Raw genomic sequence first — 25,143 nt, forward strand, 5'->3', positions numbered from 1 at the left:
ACAGTAGTTAGCTATTAAACTTGCTCTGAGGTCGCGAGGCGAGCCTGCGGGCAGCAGGAGCCGGGAGGGAGGAGGGGGAATGCGTCGTCATCGTCGTTGACGGTTACAGTGATAACAGTATCTTTTGCCAGCGGTTTCTCCGGATCGCTTTCGCCGTCGCTGTCTGCCGGCATAATTCTAGAACTTTCTTAACTATAATATAAAATTTGGTCTCCAATTGGTATCAATACAAATCCATTCATCTAAAATGCTACCCTACCAAAATATTGATAGTGCCAAAACATACCTAAGTTTTCGCACTACCAATACTTTAATACTTTAGTAGGGCACTAAACCAAAGAAGCCCGGAAACGGATTCGCCGCCGGTGGCTGCTGCGTTGCGTGACGACCGGTCGGTGAGCAGGGGCGGCCGGGCGGTCGGGACGAGACGAGAGAGTTCTTCTCCGGCGCGCTCAGTGGAGCTATCAGCTCGCCACCATCGATCCATATCGCTCTCGGGCTTACGCGAGTGCCCTGGCCGCGACGCCATATACATCGTTTCACGTTTTTGCAGTATGATCAAGCGAGAGCGTGTGCTTCACATGTTTCGTGGAATTCGTGGTCAGACGACGGTGGTTGATGGTCTATGCCCAATTTCAAAAGATCGATGTTACGGCGTGATGACGCTAATACGTCGAAACCCGAGTAGGATGAGCCGTAATGTCGTACTGTATAGTATTATTTTTGAGATTCGAAGGGTGCCGCTCGTACATAGTAGTAGCTCGTTTTTAGAGTATTTTGAGAAATATTACTATTCGAACAAAGCTAAATCAAGATGGACTTTTCAGAATCTTATACCAAGGCCCGGGATTAGCAGCACGTTGTTCTCGTAATCAGGCATAGATGTCGATGCTGATAGACTGACAGCACCTGCACATGACTACCTTCTTGTCAGTATTGCCCGTTGAATCACAGAAAAGATAATGCGCGCGCGTTTCGGCCCAGAGGGCCCAGCCCCGGCGCGCGCGTCCTCTGACTTTTTTTTTCCTTTTTTTTCCAATTTTTTCGTTTTTGTTCACACTTTTTTCTGTTTATTTTTTTAATCTTTTATCATATTTTGAGTTTGAAAGTTTTTAAATTCTTGATTTAAAAACTTTTAAGTTCAGATTTGAAAATTTTTATTTTTTTCAAATCTTGATTTAAAAGTTTTCGAATCTCGATTTGAAAGTTTTCGAATCTTGAGTTGAAAGTTTTCAAATCTCATATTGAAAGTTTTCAAAATTTTCAAATATGGACTTGAAAGTTTTTGAATCTCGATTCTTGAGTTGAAAATTTCGATTCTGAGTTGAAAGTTTTCAAATCTTAAGTTGAAAGTTTTCAAATCTGGGTTGAAAGTTTTCAAATCTGAGTTGAAAGTTTTTAAATTTTAAAACTTAAATCGAAAGTTTTCAAATCTAACTTAATTTTTTTTATTCTGTAAGTAAAAAAATCTCCCAAAAAAATAGACAGAATCTTTTCTAATTACTACCATTAGTGTTAAGTATATTAACTAATATAAGTAGTTAAGACTAAAGAGAAGGGGAAGTGCTCGCCAACTGCTTTCCTGGCGCGCACGCGCGTGCTAGCCACCCCCCTATTCGGAAAAGCTAATGCGCGCGCGCGTCCTCTTACCTTTTTTTTTTCTTTTTTTTCCGATTTTTTCGTTTTTTTTCACACTTTTTTCTGATTATTTTTTTAATCTTTTAGCATATTTTGAGTTTGAAAGTTTTTAAATTTTGAGTTGAAAATTTTCAAATTTGAACTTGACGATTTAAAAACTTTTAAGTTCAGATTTAAAATTTTTTATTTTTTTTCAAATCTTGATTTGAAAGTTTTCGAATCTCGATTTGAAAGTTTTCGAATCTTGATTTGAAAGTTTTCGAATCTCAAATTGAAAGTTTTCAAATTTTTCAAATCTGGACTTGAAAGTTTTCGAATCTCGATTCTCGAGTTGAAAGTTTCGATTCTAAGTTGAAAGTTTTCAAATCTCGGGTTGAAAGTTTTCAAATCTGAGTTGAAAGTTTTTAAATCTGGGTTGAAAGTTTTCAAATCTGAGTTGAAAGTTTTTTAAATTTGACTTTAAAATTTAAAACTTAAATCGAAAGTTTTCAAATCTAACTTAAATTTTTTTTAATCTATTAGTAAAAAAATCTCCCAAAAAAATCGTCAGAATCTTGTCTAATTACTATCATTAATGTTAAGTATATTAACTAATATAGATAGTTAAAACTAAAGAGAAGGGGGAGTGCTCGCTAACTGATTTCATGGCTCGCCACCCCCGTTGAATCATTCCTTCTACGGGGGAGTAGTATTTACTACTACCTCTGTGGCTTATGCCTTGGAAAATTCCCGTAAGGTAACTTTGATTGCCACGATCGTTTTCGTCCGTGCTCCAGACCTCCAGTAACATTCCAATAGGGTCACTTTCTCTCGTTCTATCATACAGTACACGTCTTGTTGCTCTCATTTATGTTTCTACTTGGTATAGGAGAACCACTACCACAAGTTCATTTTTTTTCTTACATCCATTTTGCATTCTATTGTGTCTGATTGTTTCGCGGTCGTGGCCTTGTATCAACCAAGGAATCGAAAAGAGAGAATTTCTTATATACTATTGAAAATTAGTCTGATTCCTTATATGCCACTCAAAATTGACTTTTTTCTTATATGCCATTGTTTCAAATTTGTGCACCCTCTCATGACACTCACATCTGTTGACCGTGTGTTGACCGTTAACTCTCAAATAAAAAAGACGTATTTATCATTCTGATTATATAACGATCAACACACGGGAGTGACATGAGAGAGTGCACAAATTTAGAACAATGGAATATAGGAAAAAAACAATTTTCAATGGCACACAAAAATTAGACCAATTTTCTGTGACGATTCTCTCCGAAGGAAAAGGCCTGACGACTGTTTGCATCTGCAGAAAACAACCCCAAATTCCCAACTCCCCATGCTGAGACGTCCCCTAGCCTGTAGCCTGTACTCCCTCCGTTCCAAAAATAAGTGTAGTTTTAGCACTATTCATGTCCAACGTTTAACCGTTTGTCTTATTTAAAAAAAGATTATGATTAATATTTTTATTGTTATTAGATGATAAAACTTGAATAGTACTTTATGTGTGACTAATTTTTTAAATATTTTTTATAAATTTTTTAAATAAGACGGATGGTCAAAAAGCTGTGCACGTATATTTATGGCTGCACTTATTCTCTGACAGAAAACAAAACAAAACGCTGCTGCTTGTTTTTTTGTCAGAGAATACGACGACGACAAAAACCGGAGATCAGAATTTCAACAGTAGTACGCAACTGTGGTAGTTTGACGTGCTTGCAGGCCAGTGAGCTGCCACCACGTTTTCATGAAAGGTTTCACATATGTAAATTAGCAGTAATAGATACTGAACCAGAACAGAAGACCACAGCCACAAACAAAATAGTGGTAGTACTTTGATGATAAGATGTAAGATAAACACGCACAGATCGACCAAACTTGTCCAAGGTTCAAACCCTGGTCCTTTGGGTTCAGCAGGCAGCAAAACCTAACTGTCAAAAAGAAAATCAGACGAAAACTTTGAACTGGAACTCGGATTAGGTGATCGCCTCACTACTCGGACACTCTGCATTACAGGTGTTCAAATGGCTGGCCTACTCGTGTAATCATTAACTAATAGTACTAATAATCTAGTAATTTACAGCAAGTTTTCCACGATTCCATCTGTCCGTGGCGAGGCAATTACCAGATGGTTCACACCGATTGTGCGGTGTGAAACTGAGACTGCAATTAGGCAATGTAATGCTATTGTGGTATCTTTTGTTTCTGGTTTTCTGGATCAGGAGAGACTTGTGAAAAGTTCAGATTAGTCACCTGGAAGAAGTTGGAATGCTCCGAGTCGATCTGCGATTCTGCATAATAGACCAGGACAGCAGGACTGATCCAGAAGGATATAATCATATAACAAGCAGCCTAGTACATTTGAAGCTACGGGCGGGTAGTATTCTCTTCCCTTGCACATAGGAGAATCGAAGAATTGACCGGCTGATCAGACGACCACTAAATTTCGCAAACGGCGAATATCAAGTGGAGTTGGGACTTGGGAGGGAGTCGTTTGGGGAAGGGGAAGGGGAGGGGGGGGGGGGGGGGGGGGGACGATGAACAAATTCAGAAGTTTTGGCTCGATTACGACTTTGATTTTGGGAGTGCGTCGCCAAAAGGAATAAGTTCACTTGTGGTCCTTTAACTTGTCAACGAATCTGATTTTCATCCTTCAACCAGAAAAACAGATACAACACGTCCCTCAACTATCAAAACCGGTGCAGATAAGGTCCCTCGGCGGTTTGGACGGTGGTTTTGGCTGACGTGACGTCTACGTGGCTAATTTGACTCGGTCTTCATCTGACGTGGCACTTGTGTGGCAATTCGTTTAAAAAAAATAAAAATCGTAGGACCCACCTGTCAGTTACACTAAAGGTAAATAAAAAATTATGGGGCCCACGTGTCAACCCTTTGCCGCTCCACTGCGCCCCGAGGACTCTCCACCTGCATCGCGCGGCGACGCGGGAGCTGGAGGGCGGCATCGGCGGAGAAGACGTTGGAGCTGGAGGGCGTCGGCAGTGGGAGGAGGACGTCGGCGGAGCAGAAGCAGGTCGGGGCGTCGGCGTCCGAGTCCATCTTCAGCGCCGGGCGTCGGCCTTGAGAGTTGAGCAGGAGAGCTTCCAGGGGCAGCCGAGGAGGCAGAGGACGGCAGGGAACCCAATGAGGTTGAGGAGGTGGCAGAGCAGTCGACGATGTCGGGAGCGGAACAAATATATTCAACTTTTAATACATCCAGACAGATGCAGCAACAAAAAAGAAAATCCCACTTTCTGAATCAAATCAAATCAAAAACATTTCCTCAATGAACAGCTGCAAATCGAGCATCCAGATTTTTCTCCCGCGGAAAGAAAAAAAAATCATCTCCAGCTGCACAAGGATGAACGAGCAAAGTCCCTCAAAAAGTGACCCAGATCAAGACGGGCGGTGAAATGATAGGATAGGTCGGGCGGTGCCTCACCTGCTTAAGCGATGAGGGGAACATGGTCCGCTCGCACTCAAGCGGCGGCTGCACGATGGAGACCGCGGCGTCCCGCCACCGGCTGCAGGCGCAGGCGTAGACCACCACGTCCAGCCGCGGCGGCCACCACCGCCGATGACGTCGCAGTAGACAGGCAGCGACACGAGTGTTGGATAGTATAGGGAGAGGAATATTGCGTAACGTGGATCACTTGTATTGAGCCTCAGGGGCCGGTATATATAGGAGTACTTGGGAGGAGATAAGGAAGGATTACAGATATGGAAGGAGTCCACACAAATCAATCCTATCCTAATATGACTCTAACTACCATATACTCTAACATCCCTCCGCAGTCCAAGCGTGAGCAGCGCGGACACTTGGACTGAAGAAGAAACCAACAAGAGTACTCAATACGGATGATAACCCTTTGTGCCGTAGTCGATGTAGCCAAAGCGAAGGGTGCGAGGGAGCTGTGGTCGATGAAGCTGTGCGTAGAGTAGCTGTGGTCGATGTAGTCGAAGTCAGGAAGCTGATGTCGAGGTAGCCGAGCCGCAGGGAGCGCATGAGGCGCCGTAGAGTGGTCGTGGACGCACGGGAGGGGCGTCGTGGACCAAGGTGCACGAGGATGCACTGGAGACGAAGATGGTGACACAATCGCGGCAGTCGTGAGGAAGATGACGCCGAAGAGCCGATGTAGTCGAACCGTGAAGGACGAGACGTCACATAGGGTTTGCCAGACCCCGGGACAACTCGGGACGAATCCGCGCGCCGGTGTTGCCAATACCGCGCGGGCGACAGGGGACCACCATGAATCATATGCCAATGTTGCAGGAGACTAGCAGAGAAGGCCTCCAAGACGGTCGCGACGCGAGAACAGCGTAGAGGGAGAATTGCCGGAGCAGCGCGCAGTTGCCGGAGAAGAGCGAAATGTAGTCGAGGGAGATACGGCGACACTGGCGATGAATCATGCTGGACGAAGACGAAGGCCTAGTAGTGAGACCAACGGCCTGGATGGCGATGTTGGTAGCCATGTAGAGGTAGCTGCACCACCGGCCTAGAGTGGCGACAGTGGCAGCTTGGAGATGCGGTGGCAATGCTCGAAGTCGAGGAAGAAGACCCTGAGCGGCTGACGATGACCAGTGCGGACGACGAGGTTGTTGATGTGCGAACGGCGATGAAGACGACGAAAGCGGCGAAGCTGCGGTCCGAGAGGACAGCACAGCTGCAGCTCCATGTCGATGCAGCGGCAAGAAGTCCACCGGTGATGTAGAAATGCTGAGGAGGGTGCCTCTTAGCACTGCAACAACCAGTGGAGGTGTGGACCACAGGCAGCGGCACTGCGGCCCGAGGGGAGCGAACGCAGCGGCACCCCAAAGCTTGATGGTGTAGACGCATGCTCGATGATGATCGGTTGCATAAGTCGTTGTAGCCGGGCGCTTGAACGGGTGATCAAGCTGAATATGCGCGAGGCGGAACGATGAAGTTGAAGCAGAGTCAACACCGATGTCGGAGACACGTGGATGTTGACGAGGCGGTGGGCGACGCAAACCCGTTTTTTGAAAAGGGGAAAAAAACAAGGATACATGTAGCAGCAGAACAGCATCAGTAGCAAGCTCACACGTGCAGCTCATCCTCTCACACATGGTCCATAGGCCAAGTCCACACCACCTTGTGCACCACAGCAGGGACCAAAGTCATCAAGTAGCAATCCTTTGACCGGTCCATCCAATGCCTTTCCCTGTCCCCAATCCTATCCATCCACACACGCGTAGACAGATAGAAAAGTGAGACATGAAGCAACAGATTGATGGCGAGGCAGACAGAAAAGGTCGACGATGACTCAGCCGGCGAGGAGACGGCGAGAGCCGCGACCCTCCAGGAGGGGACGGGGTGGCGCCGGGTGGAGGGGACCTAGTGGCCGGCGAGCGCCGGCGCCGGCACTGGCGGCCTCAGATCCTAGTGGTCCCGAGCGGCGGACGTCCGGTGAGCCGGTGGAGGATGGTCTCAGCAGGACATGCGAGGTGGTAGGCGAGGACCGGCGGCGGAGAAGCAGCGCCGGGAGCTCGTCCCCCCAGTCGACGGTGGTGCTGGAGACAGAGGAGTCGGGGGTTGCAGGGGGAGACCGGTGCCGGAGGTGGAGCAGCCGAGCTGCGTCGTCCGTCTGTCCATCGGGGCTCGATCGTTGGCCAGTGGAGGCGACGACGACGGCAGGGCCCGTCGGTGAGGCCGGCGGAGCAGAACGGACGCTAAAGATGAAGCCGACGACGGGCGGCCTGACGGCGATACAAGAGTGCCGCGCACGGAGGTCGGCAGAGGAGATGCAATCTGTTGCTGCTGCTTGACGACGACTAGACTCGACGAAGAACAATCGTGAAGATCGATCTCTCCAAGACGACGACGACGACAGCGACAAGGAAGAAAAAAGAAAAAAACGGGTGGCCGCCCCCGGGAGCGGCGTCGGCGGAAGCGTGAGAGCGGCGCTAGATCGCCCGCTCTGATACCATGTTGGATAGTATAGGGAAAGAGGATACTGCGAATATTGGACACATTGTATTGAGCCTCAGGGGGCCGGTATATATAGGAGTACATGGGAGGAGATAAGGAAGGATTACATATATGGAAGGAGTCCACACAAATCAATCCTATCCTAATATGACTCTAACTACCATATACTCTAACAACGAGGATGACGAAGAAGGACAGGAACGGGAGGCTAGCAGCGTGCATCGGCACCAGGAAGCGAGGTTAGCAGCGTCGGGTTGGCTCGCGCAGGCGGAGGCGTGGATCGGCACCAGGAAGCGAGGTTGATGGCGTCCGGCGAAGGGAAGAGCAGGAGGACGGGGCTCCCCGTCTCGAGATGAGGGGGCCAGAGGAAGGGAGGAGGCGGAGGTTGGAGAGGGAATGGGCGAGGAGGGGGAGGATGGAGAACGGGTTGCGGCGGAGGGCGTGCGGGTGCTGGAGGATGACAACGGTGGTTGAGGCGGGTTATGGCGGAGGGCGTGCGCCGCTCCGCTCCCTCCTCTCCCGCCGGCGCCGCCTAGTGCCGCTCCCTCTCCGTCGCGCCTGAGAGAGGAGAGGGGAGAGAGACGAAGACATGGGAGATGTGAAGAAAGGAGGAAAAAGAGGTGAGAATGACATGTGGGGGCCCACGTGGGCCCCATCATTATTTATTTATTTGTGTGTTAAACTGACATGTGGATCCCATGGGGTTTATTATTTTTCTGGATCGAATTGCCACGTAAGCGCCACTCAATGCCATGTCAGATGTAGACTGAGTCGAATTAGCTATGTAGGCGCCACGTCAGCCAAAACCGCCATCCAAACCGCTGAGGGACCTTATTTGCACTGGTTTTAATAGTTGAGGGACGTGTTGTATCTGGTTTTCTGGTTGAAGGACGAAAATCGAATTCGTTGACAAGTTAAGGGACCACAAGTGTACTTATTCCTCGCCAAAACCAGCGCCGGTTATTAAAATGTAGCTCGAATCTTGTGGCTCGGCCAGCTTTTGTGTTGTGGTTTTCTTACTGCGATACGTTTCCATGGGCCATCAAGTTTGTGCTGGACTGCTGGATCCAAGTTACGTAAGGCCTCGCTGTTAAGCTCATCATAAGTAGAGAAATCGATCTTCTCTGGGCCAAAAGAGTACGGAGTAATCTGTTTCAGTTTTTACAGGGCACGCAAGACATTGACGGGCCAAGCCCATATGTATTCCCTCGTTGCTTTGCTTCGTGATAATTCTTGGGTGGAAAAGTCTATTTTGCTTTTCCTCAAGTCTGACTTGGCCCCTCCCGACAAAATCATTTCGTTTTATCTCCCTGAACGATATGAACGTTGGTTTTGTCCTATGTGACGTGTAAATAACGCCTACATGACACGGAGACTTGATCATCTGATGTGATGCTTACATAACACTTCAATCAAAGAAAAATAAATAAACAAAAAAAATCAAAATCATATAGGCCCTATATGGCTCTCAGAAAATAAAAATGATGTAGGTGGCATCATCTCTCTTTCCCTCTTCTTTCCCAATGACGCTAGAAGCTCAAGGTTGGATGCGTAGTTGGCCATCGGACCCCTGCACGGGCTCCCTCAACAATGGCTCGTTCGATGTCTTCTCCATGCTTTTCCCACCAAGCAGATCGCTTCTGGGATCCTCCCGGACATTGGTTTAGGATGGCAGCGACGACGGCCTCAAGGTGTGGAGTCCATGCGACGCACTTGGTAAGTAGAGGACAACAGGGATATGGCGCGAATGACATCCTCCATGCCGAGAGGCTAGAGCTCACCTACACCTGCTACATTGGTTAGCGTAGTGGATCGATTTTTTGAGGGAGGCATTGTCACGCTCAAAAATTTAACCCAAATTTTCAGACTATTTTGCGTATTAAATCCCTGTCCAGAACCAGCCAGGGTACACAAAACGACAAGTAATATACAGTTCCAAACGTAAAATAAGCGTAAAATACTTACAGAAGAGGCACTTAGTCCTCACACCGAAACAAAAGCAGTAGCAGCGGAAAAAAAAAATGATCCTAGCGGGGCTTCAGCTCCACTCCACAGGCAAAACTCAACTGGGGTCTAAGTCTTGGTCCTCTAACTCCATCTTCAGCTCAGAAGCACTACACTTCTGAAAAGGGGGAATAATAGCAAGGCTGAGTACAACCACCGTACTCAGCAAGCCACACCAACGATGCAGACGTGCAAGGGGATACAAGGATGGTTTGTGGCTATTTGCATAAAGGCGGTTGTAAAACATTTTATTGAGCAAAACAGTAAAACTGTTGAGTAATTAAAGTAACATTAAATCTCCATTGATCAACGCTACACCACGTTGAACAGGCCCAACCAACCCACCTAAACTACAGTGTATTGGGTCGATTTATTAAGATGAGACTAATCACGGTGAATCTGATCGACCGCCCATAACCGCGGGCACGGCTATTCGAATAGTTTTACTCTGATCAGAGGTGTACAACTGTACCCACAAGACACAGCCCCACGACACGTTTCCGTGCGCCGACATGCCACCACGACATACCGGAAAGAGGCCGTGACAGGACCCTTCGCATAACCCCCTCTAACCAAGCACACCACACCTCAGGTTTCACCCCCACTCCTCGCAAGGCAGCGGGCAGTCCCCTCTCGTGCCTAGGTGAATCCGGAAGCCGCATAGGCCGTCGCAGGGCCCATCCAAACTCCATCACGCCCACCCTTGCCTGGATGCGTCGGCTAGAGGAAAGCTACACTACAAGCCCAGCCGTTGCCCACGCTGGCTTGTGGTAAGTACGATAAGTTCTTCCAGGGCATCCCGCGAACCGGTCCTTAACTGCCATGGGTGCGACCAACAAAACCATGCACCCACAGCCCACCATTCAGTTGCATTTTAGTTGGATAATTACGACCATGAAGCATGGCCAGATGTCTCGAGCACGCAGCTCACTCTGATACTAAAAAGGTCTAATACTGTAATTATCCCATCAACTGAGCTAGTGGTAATTAAGCATGGCTAAGCATATAGTTCTAGCTAGGTCATCAAAGTAACACAAGCTAGGCGATTTATTACCCATGGTTGACAAAGGACAGATATCAAGTAAACATGGCACAAGCGAGCAGATAGGTAAAACCCTGACCCCATGTAATTAGCAAAACATGCATATTTATTTGCAAACAGTAAAACATTTGTAAATTGGGATCAACATGCTCAAGGGGAATGTGTGACTTGCCTTGCTTCTTCACTTGGATCTTCTGAACTCTTATCCTTGCGAACGCGATCTTCCGAAACGACGGGAACTACACGCTGGCACGCAAAACGAGAAAAAACTCTAATAAAAACCAAGAAAACAGTACATAAAAACTAAACAAACATGTAGAGCTCAATTTTAGATGAATTTTGCAAGTGGAATGGCTCAATTCGGAGTTCGAATGAATTAGGTATGAATTTTAGAAGTTTTAAGCCATTTAAATGAATTTCTAGAATTAAACTCGATTTATTGCGCAATTATTATTTATTTTTACAAAGGAAATGGTCATCGCTGACGTCAGCAAGGGGTGAGGCGCGGACCACGTCCACAAAGGGGGCAGGCCCCACACGTCAGCGGCACGGCCCACCGTGGACCGAGTCCACGGTGGCGATCGGCCACGCGGCCGCGCACCCGACGGTCTAGATCGGCCAAGGCCGATCGGACGGCTGGGGACGGCCGGGCGGCGCGGCCTGGCCAGCGCGCACACAAGGCTGGCGGCGGCGGCGGCCGGGACCAAAGCGACGGCGGCACACAGGCCGGGCGTCGCAGGGAGCGGCGGCGCGCAGCGCGGGAAGCGGCGAGAGGAAACGGGGGCAGTGAGGGAGAGGGAGGTGGTGGAGCTCACCGAGGGGCACGGCGACGGCGAGAGCAGCCGGCGGAGGGAGGCGGCGGCGCTCCACAGGTCGACAAGGAGGAGGGGCTCCCAGCGGCGAAAGGCGGCGACCGGGCGGCGGATGGGGAAGAGCGGGACGCGGCGAAGCCGGCGATGCAGCCGATGCGTCGCAGCGGCAGCCGGGGTGAAGGCGAACGGCGATCGGAGGCGGAAAAAGGCGGCCGGTAGGGTGGTATGGCGGGGAGGTGGTTCAGGTGGTGGAGGGGAAAAAGGGATCGGTGGCCGGGCTTGCCCGCGCGGCGGCGAAGCCGGCTGCGGTGGTGGCAGGGCGCGGGATCGGCTCAGGCGGCGACGACATGCGACTCGGGTGCATGGTGGAAGGGGAGTTTCGGCGGAGGTTTGTGCAAATGGAGCGGTGGCGGATGTGCGGCGAGGCATGGCGAAGCCGGTGGTGTAAGCGGCGCAGCGCGGCGGTGGCTACGGCAACGGCGGCGTGCAGCCGGAGCTCGCCGGAAAGCAGCGGAGCGCGGGCTCGCGCGAGGAACACGGGAGAGGTAACGAGGAGCTCGGGGAGGAGAGGGAAACGGAAGAGGAGAGCACGAGGGTGCTTTTTATAGGCTCGGGGAGGAGAAATCGTGGCCGGACGTGGCGGATTTGAAGCGGCAACGGCCGGCGACGTGGGCGACATCGTGGGCGAAGTGGGGCTCGATTTGGCGCCAAAAATTGGGGAAAAGTGGGGGATTTGGTGGAGGAGGTGGAGGGGAACCGATTTTATGCGGTTTGGGCGCGAGGGCGCGAGCGGGAGGAGCCGGAATCGGCGGCGACGTGGGTGGCAATGGCGGCAATGGCGGTTTCGGCTCTAGAGGCCGAAGGTAGAGGAAGGACCTGACAGGTGGGGTCGTCGGGCCCACCTGTCGGGGAGGGAGAGAGGGAGGAGAGCCAGGGGGTTATTTAGACTTTGCGCGAGGGGAAGTTGATCGGACCAAAAAGGGAGGGGTCGGCCCGAGAGGGAGAAGGGAAAGAGAGAGGGGCGAGCGGGCCAAGGAGGGGAAAGGATCTTGGGCCGAAAGCGGCCCAAAGACAAAGAGGGGAAAATTTTATTTGTTTTCTTTTTATTTTAATTGATTAAATGAAATTTGTGCTATTAAAATTATTTCTCGAGCTCCGAAAATTCACGGAAAATTCCGGAGAGTATTTTAGGGCACAAAGAATATTACAAAATATTCCCGGCCAATGATTTTTAAGGGAAAATTTTAATTCTCCCATCAATTCATTCGAATAAATTGCTTTAACTTTTAATATAATTTCTAGAAATGCATTATTAATTGATTTTTAATCCCGAACGAAAATCGGGGCGTTACAGGCATGGCGCCTGGCGATGCTAATTGGGCCTTCTTTCCTCCTCTTATCTACATTGAGCTCGCTAACAAGATGAGAATGGCGAGGACGGCTGCTGAGCCATGGGCGTCGCCGTTCTTCATGTTCTCGACACGACATGTCGAGCCCTTAGGAGGTCCTGTATCCACCATGCCAATGGCTAGTTCCTCATGCCACCAAGAACGGTCAAGTGAGCACGACAACGGTTTTTCAAAGGTCTTCGGTTGAGAACATGAACTCGTTCATTTGCATTGAAGTCGGGTGTTACTGTCATGGTTATGTATACCACATACATAATAGTAGTTGACTAAGCTCGATAGGGCCCACCAAGTACCAAGTCTTATACGGAATTATATCTCGTATATAGAAGGAGATTCGGATAAGCAAGAACGAATAGAGTTCTATATGGAAACTATAAGGACTACTCGGATTGTATCCATATTAGTCTCTCTAGTTCTACTTAGATAAGGGGACACCTATGACTATAAATAGACCCCCTAGGAGGAGGGGGGGAGGAACAAAAAAAATCAAGACACGACATACAACAGATCGAGCCAACACACGCCAAGACAAGCTGCCGGATATCGATATCAGAGATAAGCCTAGACAAACTCAATATGGTGTCTACGGAGGCCAACAAAAGAGATTTAGCACTATCTCTGATCTCGCCGAGTGCGAATTCGAGGAGGAAGACTACTGCGTTGTCGACTACGTGATGGTATTTTAAGCCGCCAAATCGACAACGGTTACATAGGTTATTCCAAATATTGTACTGGTGCGATTATGATGAATAAGAGCAGCAATAGGAGTAGGGCTATTACTTATCAGATAAGAGGCCCGAACCTGTATAAAAATCCCTGTCTCCATCTCTTTTACCTTAATCTCGCATCCACCCTGGTACCAACGATCCCCATACCATGCAAATATTGTAGTCGTGACTTCAGACGTCGACAAGGGCCCGACGAGCTCCACCTCCACATTGCCACCATGGCTCCATCGAGCTCATCGCAATATGGTCACACTGCTCTGCACCCTATGCAGGATGCTTACCATGTGCTTTCAATCACCGGTTGTTGAGGACTAGGCAGCCATACTAGGTAGTTGCATAAGGAAGAGTTGGCAGGGATGCATGGTTGCCACTGCTTCCTCCACCATACCACCATAGCTGCCTTGGTGTAGCAAAGAGGAGGGGAAATATATTAAAGCGGGGGGAGAGGGGGAAAAGAGGGAAAATTAAATGAGGATTAGAGCAATTGACACCGTAATAGACTAATCGGACCTGAAAGAGAAAATATGATCTAGAGATTATGAAGTACTACCAAGTTTTTTTTTTCTCTAAATGTAAAGCGGTAAACAAAAAATCCAAGTAAACATAAGAGGAATGTGTATCATGTTTATACAACTCTCTACACGTGTAGTACTGATATGTACATCCAAGAATCTATGGGGTCCACATATCGTGAGAATACTGCACTCACCCCAGTCTTGGGGCCTGTTCACTTTGATAAAAAAAAAAACCTTACCAAAATTTGGCATACTTGCCAAAATTTTGGCAGGATTTCTTATATAGTCACCAAAATTTGACAGCAAACTAAATGTAGCCACTTTTTTGGTAACTTTACCAAAATTTGGTAATGTTGAAAATGGTATCAAAGTGAATAGGCCCTTTGATGCCATTTTCAACCTTACCAAATTTTTGGCATTGCCAAAATTTTGGTATAGTTGCCAAAATTTTGGTAGGATTTCTTATATAGTTACTAAAATTTAGCATCAAACTAAATGTAGTCACTTTTTTGGTAAATGTATCAAAATTTGGTAATGATGAAAATGGTAGCAAAATGAACAAGCCCATAGTACTGCATACAACCTTTTTTTTTTCAAAATACAATACAAGTACTCGTATACACATCCAAAAAGTTGAGATTCACGAATCTTGAAGTTACCATAGTTACCTTGCTTTTAGGTCTACATAGTATAGGTGCTTATATAAATGCTCGTACATTCACCCCTCATCCTACCTGTACAATAAACGCTAGCATACTCACCACTTACCTTATCCCTATTAGCACATCTAAAAATTAAATCTTGATATTGACAGAGTTATCATAGGCGTCTAGTTGTTGATGGAAACATCATTCTAGTACCATTTAAAAAATAAATTATCGTAAACATGTTAAATCTATTACTTAAATTCGGATGGACAAACACATTCCATCACCAGCAAGTTTGCAACCCCATGTTCCCAACTCCTCTTCCTCGTTTTCCACGCGCACGCTTTTCAAACTACTAAACGGTGTATTTTTTTAAAAAAAGTTTATATACGAAAGTTGCTTAAAAAATCAAATTAATCCATTTTTTTAAAAAAATACTAATACTTACTTAATAACGTGCTAATGGATCGCTATGTTTTTTGTGCGGGAGGGATTAGTTCCCATCCCTTCTATCCGAACACAGCCTAATACGCTTCTAACTGTTACTAGTATTTTGATATGACAACATCATGTGTTACCATCACATCAACTCTCGAACAGATCACTGAATAACTCAACCAGCAATGGACTTGTACACTTTTCATTTTGCATATAATATAACGCCGATAATGCTGGATCTTTCATAAAAAGGCAATGTGATATGATTCTAGAAAATCCAGGAGCGAAGCCACTGCCCGACAAAGCCTCGTCGGTTCCCTGAGCGTTTATGTTATTTTAGCTGTTTCCGTGTATCTATTAGCAGTTCCCGCTCGGTGCAAGCATCAAATTAAACTTGTGTGCATATGATCCCGCTTGTACCAACAAATATACGGTATTTCCTCGCAAAATGATACTACTTATACGGTAATATTACAAGCCTGTACGTAACTGTAAGCGTCCTGTACCTCCTAACCTCCACAACAACTGCCCTTGCTAGCCAAGATCGAAATCGAATGGACGGTGGACTACTGTGAGTAACCTACAAACTGAACAGACGAGCGGGCCCACCCGTCATCCTCTCACAGCACCAACGTCGGAAAATATCTCACGGCCATGGGCCATGGCCTGGCCCAAGGAGAGATTTTTTTACATAGGTCCAAAACAAGAAAGGAGATTTTTTACATGGGTATGTTACACTGGGCCCACAGCGGCTGGGGGAAGCGGGGGCCCACCTGCCCCGGTCACGCGATGACCACCGTCACGGCGGCGGCGGCGGGGGCGTCGACCTCGCTCCCCGGCCGCCGGCTGCCCGCGGCGGCGGCGGCGGCGGTTGGTTTGTGCTTGGTGGTGGCGCCGTGGAGGACGGAGCCCCGGCACGTGGGGCAGGAGTCGTGGGAGACGAGCCACGTGTCGACGCAGCGGACGTGGAAGCCATGGCCGCAGCGCGGCAGCACGCGCACCTTCTCGCCGTCCGCGAACTCGCCGAGGCAGATGGCGCAGACCTCCGCCGCGGCGGCGGGGCTCCCTCCACCACCTCCGCCGTACACCTCGATGGGGATGCTCCTGAGCGCGCGCTTCTTGAGCCCGCCGCCGGCGCCCGCCCCCTCCACGCCGCCGCCGGCGCCTTCCCCCGTCGCCGCCCGCCGCGCCCACCGGATGATGAGCCGCGCGAGCGAGTTGAGCCCGAGCGCGAACAGCAGCGCGAAGAGCAGCGCCGCGAGGATGATCACCATGTTGGTGTCGAAGCTGGCGTCGCTGCCCCCTCCCCCGCCGCTGCTCAGTGCGTGCTGCGCCTCCCCGGCGCTCCCCGGCGACGGCGAGGCCGGCGTCCCCATGTACCAGCTCATCGACTTCGTGTGCACCCCCATGGCCTCCCCCCAACTTACTAGAACTTAGAACAACACGCTAAGCTTCCCGGCAAATTATGCGCCGAATGTACAGGTCCAGGTCAGTGGAAAAGCTACTACTACTCACCAGTTATCTCGCTCGCGAACCAATCCGTAACACAAAAGGACGTGGACGTAGTAGCGACTGCCACTAGCTAATACAAAAAGGTGAAGCTTAACTGTTGCTAAACTGTACCGATCGATCGATTGATGGAGTGAGCTAGCCAAGTACCTTCTGTGATCTCTTTCCCACACGATCGAGCTGGATTAGTATTTCGGGAGATGAGATGAGGAGGAGGAGGAGAATCAACAACAGCAAGTGGAGTTGAGCCGTAGTAGTAGTAGCAGTAGACAGCGATCCGTCGCGAGATGCCACGAGAGATTTATAATGGGTGCAACACCAACACCGGCACACCGCACGGCGGCAGGTGGGGCCAGGCAGATGTGGGTGGGGTTCGGCTCCGGGTCACTTTACGGTGGGCCATCCAAAAGCGGAGGCCTCTCTCCTCTCGCGTGACAAATATCTTTGCCCCCGCTTTGGCGCTTTGCCAGTTGGCAGCGGCTCGCGACGGCCACGCGGTTGCTGGCTGTGCGGGTGGGCGGCAGGTGCGTTGCCACTTGCAAATGGATGGATGGACGGCCCACGCCGCCACGCGCGCGCGCGCGGATGGAGATGGAGATGAAACGAGACTCGGCGTGTGCCTACCTTGGAGCAGGTAGGCTTAGAGGAGGCAGAAAGCAGTACACGGCATTTGCGGTGCAGCTGGTAGGCTGTCACGTTTGCAAGCTTGGAGATGTATACAGGAGCCCAAGGATTCATTCCAGTGGTTATACCTCTCTAGTATGGGGCATGATCTTCTTGTCGGTCGGACAGGACAAGTTTTAGGGAGAGCCAGATATGATTAGCTTATATAAAGTACAGTTCAATTTGTTACTTAGTAACTCTCTCTTTTTTGGGGGGTTGGGAGGGAAGAAGGCCAGCAGATGCTGCGATGAGTGCTTTGAAGCTACTAGAAGTGTTCTCCTTTTCCGACAAAAGCCTCAATATTTGTTAAAAAGGTTAAAGGTTCAGTTATAAGCAGATCATATCGATATCAAGACAGCACAAAAGAAAGAGCAGTTTACTAGTATTTCTTTTTCAAAACAACATCAATATCTCAGGCAACTTACTTTTGCAACTGCGCGAGCGTGCATTAGCCTTTATTCATTTTGAGGGTGAAAGATATGCAAAAAAAAAAAAGAAGGAACAGGTGAGTTCTAGAGTCCTAGCCTGGTCTTTCGACCATTCCACTTATCAGAGAGGCAACGTGCATGCTTACCAGGACTCCGCTCGCCGCAGTTAATTAGCTAGCTTCGTTTTGGCCTTTTGGGAAGTAACAATCAATCGCTGGGTTCGTTTTGTCGAAGGTTAGATGCTAGCTAGGTTTAGATAGTAGTGCGCATGCATCAGTGTATCGGATCATGACACTAATGAGATCCGCAGCCAAATTAATTCGTCTAATCTAATATGTTTGGCCCCCATAAAGATCCACTAATAAGAAAAGTTCCCCCTTTAACCATAAAATCAGTATGCCGGTGACAGATCGTGTGTATAGGCTGGGCACTTTTCTGCAGGCAGAGATCGGACAAGGCCAGCTCAAAACCTTATCTCCTAATTAAATCCGACTGTCACAGTCCCGAATTAAAGCACTAATACAGAATGAGATGTTAACTAAGGCGTTAAGCATGCAGCTTGTTGTAGACTTGTAGTGCTCATCTAATCCCTGGATAAACAACACAAAAGCACCCGTGCAAAAAAACGGCAGTTCTTACAGCTTGATTCTCTGTGGTACTAGCTACAGATGGTTATCATAGCTATGTCTAATTAGGACAACAAATAGTTGGACTGAACAACAACACTTATATGCCCCATGAAACTACCAATTGCAATTTTGTTTTTAAACATATTTTTTATTTCGCGCGCACAAAAGAATAGCATGACAATATATTAGAAGGAAAAGAGTTTTTGTTACACAATGCAATCGGCCAGACAAGCTCACAAACCTATGCCAAGGGAAGGAAGAAAACGAAAAAACAAGAACCGCAACTAGGTAAAAGAAAGGTAAACTACTACGGATAAAAGCTACTCAAAGCTACGGGAGGGTGGAGGCGGAGCCACACTACATCCCCAAAAAATCTAGAAAAGTAGCAACACTAGCGGAAGACCACATGCGACCCTCCGAGAGGATGGACTCTAGAACCACGGAGACCGAGAAAAGTGCCGAGTCGAAAACTTTGAAGTCATGCTCCTTCCACAACTGACAAGAGACTAGGAGAACCAGAGAGTCGAAGCCGGTACAAAAATGCTAAGGTAAACAGGCCCTAGACGACGGCCACCAGACCGCTAGCGAGTTGTATATGTATTACTTTACCTGTAATGGGTTCTTTTGACTTAACTATTGTACAATTGAGTTATAATAAAGTGGGATTTACATATCAGTGACTTAATTGCATGTTCAGTTATGTTTAGTTTGAATTATGTTAGAGGATCTGCTCCTTACTTTACCTACGAAGGGTTTGAATTATGGTACTACAGATATTACATACATATGCACACTTGATAATATTTTAGTGAGGCTAGGGATTTATTGCCGGTCTTTGTCCATTTAAGTACGTGTAGAAGTGTGTGTACACGCGCATATATGTGTGCTGTGTGTTCAGTGTAATCGAAAAGAAAGGAAACAGAGGTTATTACTTTTGTTGCGCTAGCTTGAACTGGGCCATAAATTGAACTTCAAAGTTACCGTTTACCCCCGCTATACAGAGGATCCATTTCGGCCGTTCCAGCGTTTACCTAAACCCCAATTAAACATCACAAAAGCCTCATGCAGAAACGTGGGTTCTTGTCCCAGCTTAATTACAAAATACATATGCACCAAGACACGAAGTCATTAAGCAATATAATATTTAAGCCAGTGGCAAGATCAGCAACCTTTGTCATATGCAGAACTACAAATCCAACTAATTCACCACCGGCTCGTCCAGATGTACGCGTCGTATTGTTAGGGATTTAAAATTTCAAAGTTAAAAAGTCATCCGTGCACGGACGGTTCGACGATCCCCAGCTGTTGTTGCTACTGTCATTGTTGCACGAACGGTTAGACATGTCCACTTTGCCTCCTCTGACCCAGGCATAGATCGCTTTAGGATTTGCATTTTTTTTACTCCCATATCGCAGCTGGTTTTACGTGGATTTTGTGACATGGCATCAGCAATCCTTAACAACTACTCCTATTGACCAGATCATTGAAGAGCTGGAATTGCTCGTCATCAAGAGGCAAGTAAACAATCCCGATGAGCTAGGCACTGGATTATCCGGGATTTTATGTTAACGTTCAAGCTAATCGGGAAGCTAGAGCACGCATCAGCAATATGAGCTTTTTTTTCCTATCCATCTATCAACTCTAATCCAACCACCAATTTCGTGTTAATTTCATCAATTTGAGATGCATCTTCCCTTGATCGCAGAGTATCAGGTCTTAAGATCTGTACGGGATCAGAACAAATCCGAGCTCCTTATCCTCTATAGTACTCTTCAAGTGGCAAATGTATGGGACAAAAGATTAGGATGTATATGGACAGCGTCATTCACCATAATCAAATTTTCTTTTCACGTAATCATAATCAAATCTTGCCACTAACACGCTACAAAATGTCGGTTTCTGTAGTACTAGCATTGATGGAATCATCACAGTAGCTAGCTTTAGTTGCCGCCCACGTCCATCCCTGCACAAACATTCGCACCACCTCTCTAGTGCCTATATGGATTGCCGGTTTGGCGACAAATCTTCTTCTCCCCCATCTTCAGCCGTGGCTTCCTTCTATAGGGTTGCCGTTGATGATGTTGGTCATGGCGTCTAACTTTAGAACTCTTATCCCAACGGCTCATTGGATAACAAAAGAACGCACCGGAGGTGGATAGGATCGGAGGCTGAGTTATGCACGAATCTTTAAGTGAATTGGACCTTAAGGCTTATATTATAAGTGACTCCACTACATCGTATTACTGGTTTAACTTCAAAGTTAGCGTAGCTTAACTTGTTATGTTATTTATAATGGAATATGTTCACCAGAATTTAAATCATAAACTTAACATGTTGATGCTTGTATTTACGAAAGTTCTAAACTTGACACGTTATGCTCGTAATTATAAAAGTCTTAGACTTGACACTTAATATATGCTGGTCAGTCTCTCGATGATGCTTATAAGAGTAGGGTGTGCATGTGAATAGCCCTGCTTGTGTACAGTGTTTTTGAAATAAAAAAAATTATATGTACACCCTCGCTCTGCTTGGTTGTATTTCTTCTTGTTTTTTTTTTTAAAAAAAAAGAGCTACCTCAAGCTGTTGTTATGGCCGTAAGTAAAAGAAAATATGTAAGTGGTTTATAAGATACAAGGAAATTAAGGGGAGTTAATTTTAGAAAGTTGTAACTAATTTGTCAAAAATGTAGTTTGCTACAAGTTTAACTCATCATTTCAGAGAACCGCAACAATAGTGTAACATGGGAGTTCTTTAATAAAGCTGCGACTTTATTTGTCTCATAAATTTGAGCCCACATATCATCCAAATATGTAATACTCACATCGTTTTAAGTTGGCCTTACACGCCATACACATAGAGAATGTAGTTATAGTTTTCTAATAAAATCATTTGTTATTGTTATAATTTTGTGAAATACCCAATTAAAATTGTAGCAAAGTGATTAGTGATAGTTTGAACTAAACAACCATAGTTTTTCAAAATTTACTTAGGCCTTGTTTGGCCATTTCCCATGAAAAAAATATTAGATGGGATTAATTGAACAAAATCGTAAGGATAAATTAACGCCAGGAACATATGACCATTTGGCTGTGACAACTGACAACTAACGATGCCAGCGTGGCAGTTTTTCCGCTGAACATTTGCCATGACCACAACACTTACCGTGGACTTCTTCTGTAAACTTTGCATTTTCTTTTGGTCAGCGCGACAGCTAGACACCTGATCAGTGATTTCTGCCAAACTGATGCTCGCTGGCTGGCTAGAGTGACGGACGGTGTGAAAGATATTTGCGGTGGACCGGGGCCATCTTGGCTGTTTACCTCCACCGAAGGGTAAAGTGAAAATATCCGGTGCTGACACGGTAACACTAGGAGGCCTGGCAGCAAGTACGTATCCCTGGCCCGTTGTGTGCATGGCTCATTGGGCGTACTCCAACTCCTCGAGCTATCTCTCAAGTCTCACTCTCCGCATCGTTCTTCTATCTCTGATCAATCGTGTCATCTCTCGGAAGCTCAGTATCTTTTTAGCAAAACCTCAAAAGCCACTTGACAAGACTGCATTAGCATTAGCATTAGCGATGCCCGGCTGGCTGACGGAGGAAACAAAGGCAGCCGCCTGCTATTCGCCTAGTCTTCTTTGTCGAGTATCCTTTCGTTGCAGGCAGTAGAAGGTAGTACTAGTACTAGTACTATAGATTTACTAGCCGGCACACGCTGCAGAAACTTTTTGTACAACATGGGCCCTTTTCTTCATCACCATCATCGTCGTGTTCGACTGTTCGTGTTGTCATCGGCGGCATTGTTGCTGTCGGGTTCGAATTTGCAATCAACGGCACGCCTAGCAGGTGAGAAAAAAATTCGTCGGGTGATCTACACCGTTAAGCTTGTTGAAACGGACGGTGGAGAATTAGGCGCGATTCTCTGTGGCCGCAATCAACCAACGGAGCAAGGACAGATCGGCGAATCTCTACGGGCGTCGGCACACGGCGATCGTCGGCGCCGGGCCGCCGGTTTGGCATCGAGCAATGCTACTGCTTTACCATCCTGGCCACTGCTGCAAACCTGCCAGGCTGCCACACGCACGCGTAGGCAGTAGGCACGGAGAAGTGGGCCGTTTGGCCCCTTTTTTGGGCCGTTCTCTCAAAATTCGGCCTTTCAACTGAAACGAGACGGTCCTTTTGTACGGTGGATAGAAAGAGGCCGGAACTGGGCTTTCGAATTAAGCCCATATATTACCTCAGCAGCTCAGTGCATTGAGGGTGCTATAATATTTATCGGTAATCTACAACGATTTTGCTAAACATTTATTGATAAATTTTCTCCCAAAAATCAAAATTAAATACAATATAATTATAGTGTAATTATATTGTAACTTGTATGTAACTTTCATATAATTTTGAATAGTTAGATTTACTCAAAATTCATGCAAACGGCTAAGGGAAAAAATCACAAGGCATGCACGAGTGGGAGTATTCTACCCCCCCCCCCCAACCTCCACTTTATGAGAAAATTTATTGAAAAATATATAGATAGTTCACCTACAAAAGCCACAAGGAAAACGCTCTCGAATTTGTTCGCCATATCTCTTTAACTAACGAAAAGTGAAACACGAGGATTAACCACATCATCTGAAAAATATTAGCCGTCGGATTCACTGGGAGACAAAAGAGGGTCAATCAATCTTAACCATTGAATTAGATGGATGGGAAATTTCAAGAGGATTCCAGAATTGCATGAAGCTATACTGGAAAGAAAGACAGAAGGAAAAGAAAAGACCTAGAGAATAAGCAGGGGAAAAGATAAGGTGGTGCATATAATTTTGCTATACTGGAAAGAAAGACAGAAGGAAAAGAAAAGACCTAGAGAATAAGCAGGGGAAGAGATAAGGTGGTGCATATAATTTTTCGATATATGTATATATACATCTATAGTAAACATTGTTTATAAATAATATCCTCATCCTTGGGTAAGCTATTCATGATGCACTCAAAATGTATGGTTATGTGTGTATTTTTTTTTCATGGCTATAGCCTTAGAGCTATATATAGACTTGATATTTTTCCTACTATATCAATGGAAAACATTGCACTATATTTTAGTTGTTTCAAAAGAACGTGTTTGAGGAAGAAATCATTACAAGGATATGTACCCACATTCCTTCCAACCAGGCGGCCATGATCGCCTAGGTTTTTAGAATAATTTCATAATGGTTTTCACTGTATATAGGTTTAATGATTTTGCACAAATATTATAAAATACATATATAAAATATATGTGCACAGGCTATAAAACACACACCGATGGAAAATAATAGGATCTCATTACCATAGTAGGCTAGTTATTGATGAACGGATTATTTGTTCCATTTTCTGAAAATATATTTTCTCGAAGGACTTTATTCTACTTAAATTACTTTAAACAACTTGTGTTAAGCTGTTTTTTTAAGTTTATTTTTTATAATATTCACCCTTACAATCAACTAGATAATCCGTAACAATGATCGAGTGATAAGAGCGTGGTATTGCTAAATGATGGCGTTCGGAATGTCTTTTCCCGTGCATGTGAAGAGGGTTCATATGCATGTTCAGAAGTTCAGCTTGATACTATCACACACAGTACATACTGCAGATTTGCAGAACAATGGACGGTTGACACAGTTCACATGGAGAACATCAGGACCAAAGCTAGCACAGGCGTTACATAATAACACCACCTTATAAAGTGCACAATATAGCTCCACCATCGCCCAAGCGACACTATAGTAGGAACTGTGGAGACATACGATCCCTAAACTGCTAAACACCACAGAGGAAGAAAGGGATCGATTTTCGTAAAGCTTAACTAGCTAGCTTAATTTGATGGTACTAATGACATTTTATTCTCCTCTCGTACGGGAGGCGCGGGCACACACGTACGCATCAGGCCGGCCGCCCTAGTTTATCCTGCACAAAGAAAGAAATTAAATTTGTCTGTAAAAATTTTCTACTTCGTTTAATGAGAGTATGAGAGTGTTTATGCGTGCACGTACGCGTTGCAGTTGACGCTGGTGCTGATCTTGTAAGGGAGGGAGACGTTGCACTTGGAGGGGAGCGCGGCGGCGCGGGTGATGTAGGGGCCCCCGGAGGCGCCGTTGGCGACGTTCTTGAGGCAGCCGCAGATGGTGCGGCGATCGGGGGTGTTGTTGGCGGCGGCGAGCAGGCTCTGAATGCCGCCGCAGCACGCCCTGGGCACCGTGCCCCCCGCCTGCACGTACGGCAGGCACGGCATCAGCGTGTTGTACACCGCCGAGCACGAGATAGCCGCGCGCACCGCCGTCGGCGGCGCCACCACGGCCGCCACCAGCACCACCACCACCGCCAGCGTCGCGCACCTTGGAGCCATGTCAGCTAAGCTAGCTAGTCTCAGTCTTTGCTGCTGTGTACGTACGTTGTTGTGCTCTCTACAACCTACGTGAACACTGAAAGACAGCTGAAACGTGTGGATGGAATGGGGCTTCCTGGGGGTGTTTATATAGCGGAGGAAGCTTAGCTTGGATTTACTAAGGTTGTTGAGTGCATTTAGGGGAGGAGTTAAGAACGCGAGCTGGTAGCAGATGGCCGTGTGTGTGGTCAGAATTTGACTGAAATAGGAGGAGGGTTTTTTGGGGGATGCATTTTTACCAGACGTTTGATCGTTCTGATAATTCTGGACTCTGTGATGGTGTAGTCTGCAAGATGCACTTGCTGTTTGAGCTTTTTA

At 46.9% G+C, this 25,143-nt stretch overlaps 2 protein-coding genes, 1 long non-coding RNA gene and 1 pseudogene across 3 annotated transcripts; all 4 read right to left on the reverse strand.

Annotated features, from left to right (window-relative positions):
* Positions 1-4,265: 4,265 nt before the first annotated feature.
* LOC107281302 (uncharacterized) lies at positions 4,266-5,286 on the reverse strand. The gene is made up of 2 exons (XR_001546591.3): positions 5,078-5,286; positions 4,266-4,986 (listed from the first exon to the last, which is right to left on the reverse strand). It is a non-coding gene; the product is annotated as an uncharacterized lncRNA (long non-coding RNA).
* A 383-nt stretch (positions 5,287-5,669) lies between these two features.
* On the reverse strand, positions 5,670-6,791 carry LOC107281106 (uncharacterized; annotated as a pseudogene).
* Positions 6,792-15,591: 8,800 nt separating this feature from the next.
* LOC4327616 (RING-H2 finger protein ATL74) lies at positions 15,592-16,960 on the reverse strand. The gene is made up of 2 exons (XM_066305003.1): positions 16,837-16,960; positions 15,592-16,759 (listed from the first exon to the last, which is right to left on the reverse strand). Exon 2 carries the CDS (start codon positions 16,584-16,586, stop codon positions 15,960-15,962), a length of 627 nt encoding a protein of 208 aa, XP_066161100.1. The 5' UTR covers positions 16,587-16,759; positions 16,837-16,960; the 3' UTR covers positions 15,592-15,959.
* Positions 16,961-23,982: 7,022 nt separating this feature from the next.
* LOC4327617 (non-specific lipid-transfer protein 1) lies at positions 23,983-24,884 on the reverse strand. Its single transcript, XM_015774236.3, has 2 exons — positions 24,434-24,884; positions 23,983-24,347 (listed from the first exon to the last, which is right to left on the reverse strand). Exons 1-2 carry the CDS (start codon positions 24,784-24,786, stop codon positions 24,338-24,340), a joined length of 363 nt encoding a protein of 120 aa, XP_015629722.1. The 5' UTR covers positions 24,787-24,884; the 3' UTR covers positions 23,983-24,337.
* Positions 24,885-25,143: the final 259 nt, after the last annotated feature.

Source organism: Oryza sativa, chromosome 1 (assembly GCF_034140825.1).
Source record: "Oryza sativa Japonica Group chromosome 1, ASM3414082v1".
NCBI lineage: Eukaryota > Viridiplantae > Streptophyta > Magnoliopsida > Poales > Poaceae > Oryza > Oryza sativa.